The sequence below is a fragment of the Lathyrus oleraceus genome, chromosome 1 (genome assembly GCF_024323335.1).
Source record: "Lathyrus oleraceus cultivar Zhongwan6 chromosome 1, CAAS_Psat_ZW6_1.0, whole genome shotgun sequence".
Classification (NCBI taxonomy): Eukaryota; Viridiplantae; Streptophyta; class Magnoliopsida; order Fabales; family Fabaceae; genus Lathyrus; species Lathyrus oleraceus.
The window spans coordinates 137953498-137971083 of NC_066579.1; the positions used below are offsets into that span (position 1 = coordinate 137953498).

At 36.3% G+C, this 17586-nt stretch overlaps 2 protein-coding genes across 2 annotated transcripts; both read left to right on the forward strand.

The window, feature by feature from the left end:
• The first annotated feature begins 5917 nt into the window (after positions 1-5917).
• On the forward strand, positions 5918-6931 carry LOC127095938 (uncharacterized). The gene has a single exon (XM_051034580.1). The coding sequence runs from the start codon at positions 5918-5920 to the stop codon at positions 6929-6931; it is 1014 nt and encodes a 337-aa protein (XP_050890537.1).
• Positions 6932-16616: 9685 nt separating this feature from the next.
• On the forward strand, positions 16617-17192 carry LOC127095948 (uncharacterized). The gene is made up of 2 exons (XM_051034588.1): positions 16617-16849; positions 16952-17192. Exons 1-2 carry the CDS (start codon positions 16617-16619, stop codon positions 17190-17192), a joined length of 474 nt encoding a protein of 157 aa, XP_050890545.1.
• Positions 17193-17586: the final 394 nt, after the last annotated feature.

Below are 17586 nucleotides of genomic sequence, written 5' to 3' on the forward strand. Positions count from 1 at the left end.
TGTCTAAAGATCTGGTTAGGTGTTCACTGATTAATGGGGCAAAAAACCTTTTTGTTTATTTCTTACTATGGAGTGGATATATACCTAAAGTCGCTTACAGGTGGCTGACGATCTATTTATGGGTGTTTCGTCTGATGACCGGCTTCCCATGAACTGGATTTGACAATATGAAGTGGATAACTTCCCTTGGGAGGCTTGCCTAGTATTTCCTCTGGGACAACGATGTTGGTCGGAGAGTCTGTAGTTATGGTCAACCAATCTCATCGCAAATAGAATATGGGGGGCCTTATCTCTAATTTCATGGTCAATCATTTCCATTTGCTTACGTTAACCTGAATCTAGGAAATCAATAGTTAGCTTATCCAAGCAGGGAAATTTTGTTGCAGGGGATGTTATTTATGAGCATCCTCGTATGGACCCCAACCTTAATGAAATTGTTTCATTCACTCGGGAGTTGATATTTGTGCTCAGACGCTTCTATTCGTTAAGTGGTGCCCCCGTGTCGGCCTTTTCTGGTAAGGAATAAACCAAGAAATAAGGGAAACACCTTATTCAATTAGAGGAAGGCCCTTCGAAGTGTCATAGATCCTTTGGTACGAATAAAAAACTTTTTTGTGTTAGATCCATGTCCGACATTAACTATGAACTTGTCATATTCTTACGACACTGCCTTGGAAAGCACCACAAAGGCGATAGAGGTACGAGCAATGTTATATTCAAAGGCGGATCATGAATATCCGACATGAACTTTATGGAGCTTGCCTTTAGACCTCGATGTAAATTGGATTTGGATTAGAGATCCAACCTTCTGTTTCTTTGTAGGGTTTTTGAGAGAATCGGACATCTGGATTTTAGAGAATCGCGACTGAGAAGATGGTCAGTCGAATAAGCTAAATAGAGTTTTGTGTTTTCTTCTGATTTCTTCTCGACTCTGAGATCTTAGGAGGTTGTGAACAATGGAGTTGGAAAATAATCAGGAATTCATGGAAAGTGTATAAACTGGATGGCAATTTGTTCTTGATTTGGTGACCCAAAGAGGTTTGAAGGTGAGAAAAATATACACAAGAAAAGCGGGTTAAATTATGTATATAGAAATTTATTTCTTTTTCTTAAACCTGTTCAGAACCTGAGATGTCAATCTTAGATTCTGATCAAAGTAAGAATCTGAATTAGACCAGAGTCTGACTTTAGTGTTTGTTGCATAGTAGAATCATAATGCATAAGTAAATTGAGAGACATACATTATATCATGGTTCCTCTCAAACTGAGAGTAGTCCAGTCCCCTTGCAGCACAAGAGATTTTCACTATAATCGCTAAGATTACAATTTTCTCAATCAAACTAAAAAGAGACTTTCACTCAAGTCCTCAAGCAAGAGACTTCCTTTCCTGAACTACCCATTCATAACTTCCTTCTCAACTGCACAGAAAGAGACTTATGCTCAAGTCCTTAAGCAAAATACTTCCTTTCCTGAACTACTCGTTCAAGACTTCTTTCTCAATCCAACGAAAAAAGACTTCTACTTTGTCCTTAAGCATGATACTTCAATACTCAATTTATCTAGAAAGAGACGTTTGCTCTTCCTCTAAGCATGAGAATTCAATGCTCAATAAATTCTTGAAAAAGACTTCTGCTATGCCTTCAAGCATGAGACTTCAATGCTCAATCTATCCTGAAAGAGACTTCTTTGCTCAAGCATCCAACAAGAGACTTATTTTCTCAATCTAACAGAAAGAGACTTACTTTGTGCACATCGGCCAGAGTCTTCAAATTCTCTTAACAAAAGAGTTTGGGATTAACCTTGTGTTTATGTGTGTGCTTCTTGGTTAAGCATATACACAAAGGTTAGACACTATTGAGCATAATATAAGTTAATTTATCCTACGTGCGAAAGATTGAAGTTTTCAATATTCTTCTCTTCAAGCACAAATTTCCTTCTTTGTTGTGCCTTTATGTTCTGATGATCTTCTTGATCATCTTTATTCTACTCTCACACACTTAACCCTTGTGGTTATATTTTCTATTTAGTGTGTGTTTATTTTATCTATGTTTTATGTATAAACACAATCTCTCTCTCTCTCTCTCTCTCTCTCTCTCTCTCAACCCATACTGTGAACTACTATAGCATCTTTGTGAACACAGTCACGCATTCTTCAACCTCATTCATTCTTGGTTAGAACCAACCGACGCTTTGAATGTTTTCAATATTTTTCTTAAATAGATACTAAGAATAGATTTGTTGAAGATTGAAACTATCCATGGTACAAGTAGCCGTTGAAGGTCTTTATCTAGAGCATGTGAAGTGTACTTTAAACTCACCTAGCATAAAGACGTTAAGAGGAGAAAAGTAGAGTTCATAACATTTGAAGAAAATCAGATCCTGACAATGTTACTTTATCTTGATTTGACATAAAGGAGTGTACCGTTGTCACATGATATTTATTAGATAACTTCTGATCAGAAACTTCTTGTAGATGTTTGTTGAAGCTTGGTATGAGTCATTGTTATCTTTATATTTAACTTTCTAAATCATAGACTTTTTTATAGAATTAGTTAAAGCATGACCAGAAGTTGTGTCTTCAGAAACTAGTTGGAGTGAGACTTCAGAGTCTTAGGTTTATTGGAATATGATAACTTTCAACCAAATGTTTATTTATTTAGAGGAAGGATGACTAAGCTTGTGATGGCATGTGGAGAAGGATTGGATGCTAGTGGAGAATGCATGAGGTGGTGTGGGGGTGGCAAATGTAATTGGTATACGGTGAAGATCTTGCTTAATTAGTCCTTTACAACAAAACATTGAGGAAACATATCAGTAGATCAATGGTTAGCTTGACATGATTTTGAAACACAATAAATTAGTTTTAATGTGTGGAAGTTTTAGAACATTAGCAAGATGAAGAGGTTTAGTGGTTATGTGAAGAGATGCATGTCCAATGTGTGTGATTTTCAAACACTTGTCGTCTCCTACAACAACTTTGTCCGACCCTGGTTAAGGATTTGCCAATGTAAATTGTTCAAGATCTAGAGTGATGTGATGAGAAGCCCCAATTCCCATGATTCAGCTAGTATTTTTCATGGCTGGTTGGTGAGTAATAATGTTAGCAGAGGGTCTAATGCCATTGCATTTTGGATATCCTCTAATCTTGTAGTAGTGTCGAGCAATATATGATTTGGCTTATTTTAGTATTGACACACTACTTTGTGATCCAGGTGTGATGAAGATGATTGAGAATGTGTATAGGGCTTAGGTTAATAGTTTTCTTTATTCCGAGAAGTTGTGTTTGTTTTTGCAATGAAAGAATAATTGCTAGCTGGTTCATCGCTACGAATGATGGTTTCAAAGTCCATGATTTTTCATGGAGTTCATGAATGTTTATAGGATTTTTTCTAATGCGTATAGCTTCTGAGTTCTAATGCTAGTCGTTGCTCAAACCATTTAAGGTATGAATCACCAAATGTTTTGATGTCCATGTTGAGGTACTGTCTACATAGTCCTAGAGGTAGAATCCAGTAAGTAGAGCCATAAACTGGATACGCCATGCCAGGTAGTTGTCACCATCAAGTTTGATGTATAGCTGTAAGAGCCAGCTTGAGACCTATCAGTTTCTTGAATTTGCTGAATTTGTGATGATTGTTGGAAATTGTATAGAGTCAGACTCAACAGTTGTACAAGGCATGGTTTTAATCTTACTCTAGACTAGATGTTTACCCAACCTAAATTCAAATTATTACGTTATAAGCAAGGAAAGCTCATAATTTCTTTCGAGAGTAGCTACTACTTTAAAGACTAACTTATATCTTTTTCCAATTTTCTATAAATTTTCCAACAGATCCAATGGCATTCCCCTTTACACAGTTAAGAGTTACTCCCTCCGTTCCTTTTTAAGTATCGTGTTTTGACTTTTTACACATATCAAGACAACTAATAATTGTTGTTACTTTTTAAACAATGATTATGTTTTTTCCTACAATACCCTTAAATTTTAAGTAATTTATTTAATCTTTTTCTCTCTATATAATAAATGATTAGGGGTAATTTTGACAATACTATAATTAATTCTACATTGAATTTTGAAATGACACTTAAAAAGAAACAATTTTTTTTCTCTAAAAAATGACACTTATAAAGGAACAGGGGGAGTATATATTATATCCAAAGTCTTAATATATTAATCGATTACATTATGGATAACGTTATGATATAAAATATTATACAAGACTTGCTAAAAAAACTCCAAACAATTATCATTAAAACCTTAGTGTAGTTGTAATTACGTCGAAAACCCTAATTGAATATCATAATCGAAAACATGTTGGAACAATTTTGTGTTTCTTGAGAGTGAAGAAAGAAAAAGATTATGTTGATTGTAAGGAAATATTATTTTAAATTTTGTAACTATAGATAAAGAAGATTTGTTATTTCCAACATAGTGACATGTATGTATACATGTTTACACGTCTCATTTAGTTCACAACATAATGACAACGTAGTCATATACCTTCACATTTGTGTTGATGTTCTTCTGCCTTGGCATCAAAACAGCATGACCAATTGTGCCCTTTATGTATCTTAGAACTCCCTTGACTGCAATTATATGACATTCTTGAGGCTTCTCCATAAATCTTCTTAACAACCCAACACTTTGACAAATATATGGCCTGGTGTTGCATAGATACCTCAAGGATGCAAAGATTTTCTTGCAAAATGTTGCATTTATAAGAACATTATTTCTATCCTTTCTCAATTTTGCTCATGTCTCCAATGATGTGACTGCTGCTGTAATACCCCGTATTTCCTTAAATACCCAAACTCCTATTAATTGAGATCAATTGAGTTCCTATGTGCTCTAAAAGTTGTCAATTGGGATAAATAAAGTAAATAGTGAGTTCAACAACTTCTCCTCTTCTATTTCTTGAGGTGGGTTCTAGTTAGAAACCCTAGCATGCATGAACCGGGCTTGGCTTAGACGTAAGTCCGTTCGGGGATTCATGTGTCGTGATTTGAATAATGATCATGGTTGAGTTGTGAGAACTCAGGTGCATGTTGCCATACATTGCGAGTTAGTTTCCCCATCGCTCAAGTCTTTGTTCCCTTGTTGAATTGAGTTGAATATGAATTAGAAAACCTTGTAGAGCCGAGTGGACCCATAAGATAGGGAACCCAATGAGATTATTATCTCACCCCATATTGTTGATTATTTTTCAGGTGGTTCTGAGCAGGCGAAGGGTAAGGACAAGATATAATGATGTCTTGCTTACCTAACGACTGGATGGATTTTATGCTGTGTAAATATTTTTGGGATCATTGTTTAGTGATCTAGCTCCTAGTAGTTTATTTTTGGGCACTTTTATGTATATTTTTTGCCATGTTAAGTTTTCTTTTGGGCATGTATGTATATGTACACTGTGCTGCTAGGCGCTTATGTATTTCAGTACCGGTTTACACTATGTATAATATGTATTCTAGTCATATATTATATGTGGGTGTTACAGTTGGTATCAGAGCAGTTCGTATCCTAGACCTAGCCATGAAATATTATAAGCATTTCTTTCTGCCTCATATGTGAGCTATCATCATTGCCCTTGGTGTTATACTCATAGTATTGAGCATGATCGACTTAATCCTATTTGTATGACATTCAGGATCATGGCTGGCAAACGCAGAGGTCGCGGTAGACCCAAAACTCAAAATTCAGATTTGGAACCACCGAGTGGTAGTGGGGGTTTTCCATGGTCCCAGTTTGTGCAACCGATGGAGCAACAACAGAACAAATTCATGTAGCAGAGGATGCAACAGTTGTATGGTGGTCAGAAACCTCAAGCGACTCCACAAGAAGCTGTGGGTGGTGATTTCTGGTGTTTCTTTCGCATGAATCCTCTTGAGTTTCATGGTGGATTAAATCCTATGGAGGCTTATGGGGGGGACACCTAACATAGAAGGAGCGTTCCCTGCCTGTGTGGGGGTGCAAAGACAATGTAGTGTGACTGAGAATAATTTGAAAAAGGTTCAAGAAGAGATTGATCAGTATGTAGTTGGCCAGATGAACCAGGGAGGAAGTCATCAGTTTAGGCCTAGACCTCGACCTTACAAAAGAAGGCAGGTGCAACCTGCAAAACCTAACCATCCTCTGAAATGTCAAGTATGTAAGAAGTCTCATTCTGGAAGATGTGCTAAAAATGGAATTAGGTGTTTTAAGTGTCAAGGAGAAGGTCATATGGTTAGAGAGTGTTCACAAAATAAGAATCAGATGCAGGGGAGGAGCACCGGTCGAGTTTATACTTTGGATGCAAGGAAGGCTAAGAGAAACAATGCCTTAATTGACGGTACGTGTCTCGTCAATGATCATCCTTGTTTTGTATTGTTTGATTATGGGGCGACGCACTCTTTTGTATCCATTCAATGTATGAAGCGTCTTGATTTGCAAGAAATTCCTTTGTCTCCTCCTATGGTGGTTACTACCACCATGGATGATGTAGTTGAGACACCGTTGATTTATGAAAATTGTTCACTCTCGGTGAATGGTAGAATTTTCCAGATTGATCTTATTTGTTTACCACTTAAGAAGGTTGATGTAGTTTTGGGGATGGATTGGCTTTCCGCCAATTCGGTGTTTATTGGATGTGAAGAGAAGTGGATTATCATTCCATCTAGTGAAGCTACTTCAAAGGATGTATTAACTACTATACTTGAAGGTACGGTTGGCATGGTTAATTTCTTATTTGAGAATGAAAAGTCAGTTCTCTTGGTTCTTACCAAGGAATCTAGAGATAACCTGAGTGTTTCACAAATTCCAGTTGTTTGCGAATTTCCAGAAGTTTTCCCTGAGGATGTCACCTCTCTTCCTCCTGAAAGGGAAGTGGAATTCTCTATTGATCTGATACCTGGGACGGCTCCAATCTCCATTTCTCCGTATCGCATGGCGCTGTAAGACCCTAGTTTTGACCCTAAGATCCCTCATGGCATCATAATATTGCATTTACATTGTCTCAAGGATCATAAGCATCTTGGCTCCTTACCTTTGGGATGGGGTCTCTTGTGAGTGGTTTGAGATCACCAAGCATGCTTGAATTGTATATTATTGCTTTTCTCATTTTTTTACTAACCAAAAGCACAAAAATATGTCACTAACATCTCTTGTTTGTATCTTGAGCAGTCGCAAGGTCTAAAAGCTTCTAGGAGATCCTATGTGCATTGATATGGTCAAGGGAAGATGAAAGCAAGCATGGAAATGATTCACAAAACTCTCATCCATCAAATATGCCTCCCAAGTATCTCAATTCATCATTTTTATCAAAGCAAATCAAAGGGGTTTGAGGTTTGTTTCCCAAGGAAACCCTAATTCATCTGTTCAACAACTATGCCTTGCTCATGAAGCAACCTCAACCCATGGTTAAATACAATCAATTGAAGTTCTTTAATTAATCATTTAATGCATATTTGAACTTATTTGAGTGTCCTCAATCATCAATTCATCAAGATATGAGGTTTGGACTTGAGAAGTTGATAAGTCAATTCACCTGACTATTTTGAAATACATTGAGACCTAACTTTTCATGTTTTTGTCAAATGGAGATAACCCCAAGAGAAACAATGTTCTTAAGTACTATATGAACAACTTTCATGTTCATCAAAAATTGATTTGAAGCATGGAAGGTCGTCATCCATTTCAAGACATTATAGGTCATTTTGACTAAAACCCTAATTTTGGGTTAACTTCCCAAGGATATAACTCCTTCATTTTTCATGATTTTGAGGTGGGATCAAATGAATTGTAAAGCTTAAGATGTCTAATTCAAATGTTGTGTTGAGAAAAATTTCAAAATCTCAAAAGAAATACATGTGATAATGCAAAACATTATAGGTCACTTTGGACCAAATGCATTGAAATGTGAAAAAGTCCAACTTCAAGTGCCCATAACTTCTTCATCAAAAATCCAAATGATGCAAAATTTGAGTTCAAATTGATTTTTTTGAAAAGATCCACAACTTTTATGTTGAATATTTTGTCATTTGGAGCTTTCATCATTGAGACAGAAGGGCTTGAACTTTGGCCAATTTTGAAAATCTCACATATGCATGTTTTGCACCCTACACTTCAAGTCCAATTTTCATCAATTTCCAAGGCTCAAATGGAGTTTTGATCAACATAACATTTTTCCTTATGCAATAAGCTTTCCAACCATTACTCATAAGGTTGCATTTCAAGTATGGACATGGCATTTTCGAAAGCATGAACATGTTGGTGCATTTTTGAAAATCTATTAAATTTACATTGCATAAGCTCAGCACACTCATTCTGCACGTCCATTCTCATTCCCTTTGGCATAAGCTTGGAAATCCAAGTGGAATTGGGCCCTCCAAGCGCCTGTACAGGCCCATGCATGGAGGCCCTTTCCATCCATGCACATGATTTGTTCATGTAACTCAGCCTTGCTCAGCTATAAATACAATGCCCTTGCCTCTCATTTTAGCAACCTTAAGGCGCCCCAATTGCCGCTGAATTGAAATCCTAGCCATCACTAAAGGAACTAATCCATTTTTCTTCAAATTTTTCAGATCTGAATTTTGATTTCATTGATCAATCTTTAGATCTCAAAGTTCCTAAACCTTCTCTCCTTGATCCATAGTGACTACTGTAAGCAAAAGCATCCAAAGATCGTGACTCAAAGCCTTGCAATTCAAAGGTTTACTTCAACTGTTATTTGCTTCGAACCAACTTGTATAATGGTCTATTTTCATTGTTATTGTGTGACCTGAAGTCCTCTGCATAGAGGCAACATTGCTATGCTTTCAATTTTTGAAAATCATGAAGTTCATATGAACACCCCAAAATTTCCACTTCTGATTTCTCTCAATATAGAGATCTAGAATGGAATTGAGTGGTATAGGGGTGATGTACATCACCCCAGCTCTCGATTGATGCCTGGATCGTGCGCTGGCCATCGTCTGGTCTCCAGAATCAATCAGATCCGTCCATTGCCTTTCCCAGATGCAATCCCATGCGTCCAATGTTATGAGTCTTTTAATGGCTGGGTGTGTTTTAGTTTACCAAGGTGTTTGGTGAATGCGCGCTTCTAGGCCGTATGATGATCCACGTCAATTAATGAATCTTCATCCAATGGCTCACGCTTTTTCCTTATTTCTATTTTCTGATTTTACTATTTTAATTCCATTTCATTTTAAAAATTCATATCTCTCTCATTATTGGTCCAAAAATTATGGGACCAATTTAATTCTTCTCCTTTTAATTTCTACTTTCTAAAAATGATTTTTAATATTTTTTATTTTATCATAGAATTTTTTATTTTTTATTTTAATGTTGAAGATGGATTAGAAGGACCAAATCTCTAAACTCACTCTTGTCCATTCTTGATTTACTTCATAGAATTCTTTGATGTGTGTGTTTTTGTGCTAGGGGATCCTATGAGAGCTCAAATTGAAGAATCATTGCCATGTTCATCCAAAGTGAAAGATACAAGAGACATTGGGGATCTTCTAAGAGCTTGTTTGATTATGTTGATTGCTTGAGCTTACACTTATTTTGCTTGCATATTCCAAAGGTTGGGAGCTACTTGGATCATCAATATCATCTCAAGAGAGGAATTCCATTTGTGGTCTTGTTTCTTATCCCTAATCTCTTGTATGATTAGGACTTTATTCATTCTTCTTCTTCCCTCCACTCTAACCCAAGCCAAAACTTTTGTGCAAACATTTAACACTTGTTTTCAAACATTAGAAACCTAAGCATTATGCTTTTGATTTTCAAACCCTCTTTTCATAACACTCATTTTGAATTGAATCTTTAAGTCAAACTTTGACCATATTTTGTAAATACTTTTCATTGGTAAATACAACTCATTCAAATACTTTTTGTGGTTTCAATGGCCACTCTCTTAATCAAACTTTTTCATAACCTTTAGCTATTAGGTTTGAGTTATCCTTGAGGTAGATGTAATGCCCACCTATATCCTTAGTGATGGACAATGAGTCTTCCATGCTTATTATAGGGTTAACCCCTAACTAGCATGTTGAAGCTATCCTCACATGGTGGATTTGTGGTTTTGGGTTGAGTTTTCTCCCTTGGATAACAAAAGACCTTAAGGCTTTTGGACCAATCAATTCACCAACTCATTTTTTGAGATTTTTACCCCGAACTACGAGGTTTTGATCCTAATCTTTTTCAAGATGGTACGTAGGCAATGGGTTTATCCATCCAAACACAAAATGTAAATAATTTATATATTCTCTTCTCATCTCTTCAATCATGTTTGCACAAACAAATTTTCACAAAATACCAACCTTACAACAAATTTGAAAAGGGCTCCCTAGGAGTACCTAGGATGTTTTGGGTGCTTAAAACCTTCCCATTGCATAACAAACCCCCTTACCCCGATCTCTGACATTTTTACTAGTTTTTGATTCGATAAAACTTTTAGGTTTTTATTTGCTTTCTCACCATTCCTTTGGATAAATAGAAGTGTGGTGGCGACTCGACTTGTATGGTTTACCTTGGATTTAGTCAATATCTCTAATGGTAACGAATACCCCGCTACAGGCGCCACTCGAGTTAAGAGAGTTGAAGAATCAATTGGAAGAGTTATTAACCAAGCATTTCATCCAACCTAGTGTCTCACCATGGGGAGCTCTAGTGTTATTAGTAAAGAAGAAGGATGGTAGTATGCGGTTGTGTATTGATTATCTCCAGTTGAACAAAGTCACCATTAAGAACAAGTATCCTCTGCCAAAGATAAATGATTTTTTAGATCAGTTGAAAGGAGCTTGTGTGTTCTCGAAGACTGATTTGCAATCGGGCTATCATCAAATAAGAGTTAAGAGTTCAGATGTATCAAAGACCGCATTTAGGACCCGATATGGCCATTATGAGTTCCTTGTAATGTCGTTTGGTGTAACAAATGCCCCAACTGTTTTCATGGACTACATGAATCGGATATTCCAACCTTATTTGGACTAGTTCGTGGTGATCTTTATTGATGACATTCTTATTTATTCTCGTACTCCCTGTAAGACCCCAATTTTGACCCTAAGATCCCTCATGCAATTTCATCATATACATTAGCATTGGGATCATACCTTGGCATCCTCCTTACCCCTCTCTCATTGGGTTTGTTTTGGGAGAGATCACCAAGAACTATGTGATTATATCATACTTGTATATTATCATTTTACTAACCAAAATACCAAAAATATGTCTTTTGCATTTGCCTAACTCTTTTATAGGAAGGGCATGATATCATTGGTCTATCAAGTTCACACCTATGGCTTAAGACCCTCATGGCAAAGAGCACAACCAAAGATTTATCCACAATGTCTCAAAGCATCATATATGAGTCCCAATGATCTTTATATGTCATATTGATCAAATATTCTTCAAGAGTTTGAAGGTGATTTGCCTTGGAAACCCTAGTTTGTCTGGGTATCTTGAGTAACTTCTCCAACAAGCAATCTCACCAATTAATCAAGTTTCTCAAGGGACATTTCAAATTTCATCATCTTATGCATATATGATCTATCATGAGCCAAGACTGTCAAAAGAATTAAAGGTTAGCAAGTTGGTTGATGGTGGTTGGTTAGATGAATTCATCTGATCAAAACTGGGTCTCCCTAGACCCTATCTCCTATAATGTTCATCATATGAAAATGATTCCAAGAGAAAAGTTACTCTAAATGAAATTCCAAACAACTTTAATGTTGAGATCTAGAGCTAGTTTTGCTTGGAAAATCATCTTCTATGTTGAAACATTATAGGTCATTTTGTCTAAATCCTAATTTTAAAGTCAACTTCCCAAGGCCATAACTTGCTCAATTTTTATGATATGAAAGATTTACAAGTTACACAATCAAACCCAAGATGTCTGCTTCAACTTTGATGTTTGGAGTGAGAGCTAATTTAACTTTTATGAGCATGTGATATGAGGATACATTATAGGTCATTTTTGACCTATACCATTGAACAAGTGATTTTTTCAAACTTTAAAAATGCATAACTCTATCATTATAAATCCAAATGACATGAAATTTGTAACCATTGTGAAGGTCTTTGAAAGAGATACAACTTTAATAAAGACATATTTCTCATTTGAAGCTCACATAAAAAGTTAAGTAAGGTGGAATATTGAGATATATGGCTTGACACTTAGAAAAAATTTCAACATGTTGAAATTACCAAACTCCCACCTCAAAATTAACCATGATCCATGTTCCAAATGAAAAAGTTTTCAACATCAAACTTGTTCCCCTTGATCCAAGCTTTCCAAAGAACCCAAGTTTATGCATTTTGGATGAGGTTTGCTAGGGCTGCGCATGGCTTTAACAGAGCTGCATCATTGGAGGAAATCAAATTTACAAACATCATTTCACCTTGCCTTTCCATTCAAGCTTCATTCATACTTCAACATGATTTATTTTGGACCTTAATGCATTGCCTCATGGGCCTGTACATGCCCATGCACTCGTGCCATTCACATTGCTAAATTTGGACAAAATTTCAAGTGTGCAAATATCACTCCCTCATGCTATAAATACATGACCTTTGTGCTCAATTCAAACACCCCTTGCGTGCCAGCTTTGCCCCCCCCCCCAATTTAAACCCTCTAATTCTAAAGGAAAACCTAAGAATTTTCAATTTGAAAATTGAGTTTGAATCTCACCTGTTGGAGATTCAAAAACTCCAGGATCCAAAGCCTTGCACCCTTGCTAATCACTTCCTGCAAGCTTCTCAAGTGTGATCAGATCGTGTTTGAAGCAAGCAACATCAAGTTCTGCACAACAGCATTGAAGGTAATTTTCAGAAAACTTCATCTCTTTGATTCTCACTCAATTCTCATCAATTCTCTTGGATCTTTGGTTGTCTGAAGTCCTACCAATGTAGGCAACAATATTGAGTTGCTTAGAGGTCAAATCGAAGCAACTCAGTTGACAAACCTCAAAATTCAACTCCTCATATCTTTCTATATATGTGGAGTTAGTTAAAATTGAGATGATATTCATGATCTACACCATTTTATCTTTCAGATCATGTCCTCTTTTGTCATTTATGATATGGTCATGATTGAACCAGTCCAACCAGGGTCATTGGAGAAGATGACCGACCTTTGGCTCCGGCGATGAGCTGGAAGTGCTTAGAGCCATTAGATGAGTTTGAAATGTTTTAATCTCGTGCATTTCTTTTAAATACCAAGCCCATGCCGCGTTGACTGCAGTGCACCGTGGAACGCGCGTGCTGGTCCACTTGATCTGCCACCTCAATTAATGAGGGAGATCAAGTGGTCCACGTTTTTTTGATATTTTTTGATTTTTCTTTTATTCCTTTTATTTTCATTAATTCATATTAATTTTAATATTGATCCAAAAAATATGAGAGTTTCACCAAAATTTTTCAAATAATTTCCTCTTTCATATTTTGAATTAAAATTATTTTTTGGATCATTATTAATAGTTTTCATGATTTAATTGATTTTGTGATTGTTTTTAATTGTTTAAAAATACTTTTAAGTCTTTAAAAATTCTGAAATTTTTTCTCCAAGGTCCTTTGACCTTGTTTGACCTATGATAAATCTCATGGCCATTTCTTTGGTGTTTTGATGAGGTTATAGGAATTTGGAAAACCATATTTAATTTAAATGTATTATTTTAGTATTGTTAATTTTAATAAATGCTAATTAATTGTGTTGACCTATTGTGATGACTTGTATAAGTTTGACTCTTGTTGTTGGGTCTTGGTCAAGGTTGATTTGACTTTGTCAAGTTAATATCATTGGATTTAGGGGATTAATGGAATGTACATTCCATCTCCCAAAATGAATGGATGATATTAATTTGGTAAAAGTCCTCCTTTGACCAATTTGAGTTTTGATCCATTCCCCTCCCTCTTCATCTCATTCCTATTCTTTATGCATTCATCTCATTTGGCCTATGATATCGGTAAGTCCTAAGGCTAGTTGATTGCAAAATCAACATAAGTATGGATGAGATTAGGCCACCTCTTTTTCACATTCTTTTTGTGTGTGGTATGTTTTATGAGCATAGTCCATTATACTATGTCTCTAACATGCATTAACACCAAAATTCTATTGCCCGACCTCAAATAGTTGTGACTTCTACATAAGTCCACCTATGATTGCTTAACATAGCGCTAAATTTGTGACACAAAAAGGCATAGCATTCTAGTTAGTGAGATCGTAAGTCTCCCCTCTTTCATGGTATATTGTGGAAACTTGGCATTTTTTCCTTCCTTTGGAAGATGTCTTTGTTCAAGGATCCAGACTTGTGATAAGTGGGTTGAGTGTTCTCCAAAGAATGACTTCAAATAAAAAGCAAAAGCAAAACAATATTAACTTCTAACTCATTAACAAGTAACATTTAATTTCAAGTCCTTTATTTTAATGCACTTCAATTTTTAAGTTCTATTCATTTGTCATTATTCATACCATTCTAATTGTTTATGTTAATGCAATTTTCACTTTGTCCACTTGGACCTTTTTGTGTGATATATCTTCTTTGTGTATATTTTGTTTGTTTGTGTGGTCTTTGACCATTAATGTACATAATAAGAACAAAAACCCTAAAAGACTTTCTTGTGGACTGTTGACTTGATCTTGGACAAATTGAACTTAGAATTTAGGCAACCTCCCTATGCTAAAGGACTTGGCCAATGCCAACTTTTGTGAAACCAAGTGATTGCAATTCGAAACATCATCTGATGCATCATTCAAGATCCCTTTGAGTTCATCTACAACATGATCATTGTGAAGCTGTTATTTTGAGCCAGTGACTTATGGCATTGTGGAATTCATCTGATACATGGGCTAATTTTGAAGAAGATCATGGAGTGGCTAAGCTTGGATGTGGTTATCTTTATTGTATGCATTGTTTGTTGCTTGATTCTAATATCTAAGGGAATTTGGGGTTTCTATAAGACATTCTTGTCTAATGGATTGCTACCCATCGGTCGGATATTTTCAACTCTTAACTTTTAATTTTGTGCATAGGATTAGTCTCTTCATCTCCTCCCCATCTCTTTAATTGCAAAATATCTACCTCCTTTTAAAAACTTCTTTATTTGAACTTGTTATTTTTCTAAATTTTGACCACTTTGTAAACTAGAAACTTTGGCCTTATGCCATTTTATTTTCAAACTTCTTTTCTTAATCAAACTTGTAAATGAACTTAGTTATACTTGACCTAAATTTTCAAAAGCCAAAAAGAACTAACTCATTCAAACCATTTTCAGGCCTTTGTGCCTTTCAAACTTAATTTTTGATAAAAGCAATGCATCCACTTTGAAATTTGTATCACGGACTACGAGGTTTTGATCCCTCATTTTTATGTTGGTACGTAGGCACAAGTCCGAAGGTATTGTCAAACATAAAAATATAATTAATGAATTCTTTTCTCATCCCCTCACTCTATTTGTTTGTAAACATCATTTTTGTACAAAACACATATGGACACAAAAAAAGGCTCCCTAGGAGTACCTAGGACACTTTGGGTGCTAACACCTTCCCTTTGTGTAACCAACCCCCTTATCTGTAATCTCTGACATTTTATTAGTTTTGATTTGAAAACTTCTTACTTTTGGGTTTTGTTCGTACTTTTTCCCTTTTTCCTTGGAAATAATAAAAGCGCGGTGGCGACTCTGGTTTTATTAATCTCTAGCTTACCCATAGCTTGATGATCATGAATTTACCGCTACACTCCCCAAGAGCACGGAGAACACCTAAGGATTGTCCTATCAGTACTGCAAGAGAAGCAACTTTTTGTCAAGTTAAGTAAGCGTGAATTTTGGATAAACGGAGTGAGGTTTCTTGGTCATGTAATATCACAAGGAGGAGAATCAATGGATCCATCTAAAGTTGAAGTAGTTATTAATTGGGAAAGACCGAAGAATGCTTTCGAAGTCATAAGTTTCTTAGGTTTGGCAGGTCACTATTGAAGGTTTATGAAGGGTTTTCCGCAGATAGCTTTACCAATGACTAGACTTACCCGAAAGGAAATTTATTTTAGAAGGGGTTCAAGGTGTGATCAGAGTTTTATGAGTTTGAAGGAAAAGCTAACGACTTCTCTTGTTTTAGTCATCCTTGATCCTAGTAAGTCCTATGAAATATTTTGTGATGCCTCTAAGAAAGGATTAGGAGGGGTTTTAATGCAGAGTGGTTAGGTTGTAGCCTATGCCTCTCGTTAGTTGAAGACTCATGAAGAGAACTATCCGACCCATGATCTTGAACTAGTTGTTGTTGTTTTTGCATTGAAGGTGTGGCGACATTACTTGTATGGAGTGTGCTTTGAGATGTTTAATGATCACAAGAGTTGAAATACTTATTGGACCAGAAAGAGTTAAACATGAGACAGAGGAGATGGATGGAGTATTTGAAGGATTTTGATTTTGAGCTTAAGTACCACCTGGGGAAAGCGAATAAGGTTGTGGATGCCTTAAGTTAGAAAGAGATGCATAAAGCTGAGTTGATGATGTTAGGATACGCATTGTTGGAAAAGTTCCAAGATCCGAATTTCAGTTTAGTTGGACGCAGGATGGTGTGATAATGGGAAATTTGAATGTTACTTCTAACCTAAGGGAAGAGATTCGACAAGGATAAATGATAGATGAGAAGTTGCAAGAGATGTCGACTAAACCAGGTTTCGCTCAGTCACTGGATGGAGTCATTCTGTTTAACCAAAGGATTTGTGTTCTGAATAATGTCGAGCTGAAAAGAAAAGTTTTGGAGGAAGGACATAAAGGGGCGTTTACTATACATTTAGGTTCATCGAAGATGTACCAAGAGTTGAAGAAGGATTATTGGTGGCCTGGAATAAAGAGGGATATTGCAGAGTATGTGTCGGAATGTATTGTATGCCAGTAGGTAAAGATCGAACATCAGAAGCCAGGTGGTTTATTGCGACCTTTAGAGATTCCGGTTTGGAAATGGGATAGTATTTCAATGGATTTTGCAGTAGGATTACCTCTTACCCAAGGTGGTTATGATTCAATTTGGGTGATTGTAGATCGGTTAACTAAGTTCGCGCACTTCTTGGCCGTGAAGACTACTTACAAGGCAAGTCATCTTGCAGGGTTGTTCATTTCAGAAATTGTTAGGTTGCATGGTGTTCCAAAAGGTGTTGTGTCCGATAGAGACCCAAAGTTTACTTCAAGATTTTGGAAAGCATTCCAGTAAGCTATAGGATCGAGATTGTGTTTAAGTACTTCTAATCATCCTCAAACGGATAGTCAGACTGAACGGACGATACAGATGCTGGAAGATATGTTAGGAGCTTGTGTACTTGAAAGTGGAGGGAGTTGGAAGGAGATTTTACCATTGATTGAATTCTCATATAACAATAGTTACCATGCAAGTATCGGGATGGCTCCTTATGAAGCCTTGTATGGACGGAAATGCAGAACACCTCTATGTTGGAAAGAAGTTGGTGAAGAAAGGATCTTAGGACCGGAGATTATTCAAGAGACTACCAAAAAGATAAGAATGGTCCATCATAAGATGAAGAAAGCGCAAGATCTCCAAAAGAGCTATGCGGATCACAGGAGAAGACCATTAGAATTTGATGAAGGTG

Bases quoted from the DNA above. Each gene is read 5' to 3' on its own strand.
- LOC127095938 (XM_051034580.1), top strand. From the start codon at position 5,918: ATGGGGGGGACACCTAACATAGAAGGAGCGTTCCCTGCCTGTGTGGGG.
- LOC127095948 (XM_051034588.1), top strand. From the start codon at position 16,617: ATGATAGATGAGAAGTTGCAAGAGATGTCGACTAAACCAGGTTTCGCT. The intron at 16,850-16,951 runs GTATGTGTCGGA...GAAATGGGATAG, and splicing joins ATAAAGAGGGATATTGCAGA to TATTTCAATGGATTTTGCAG.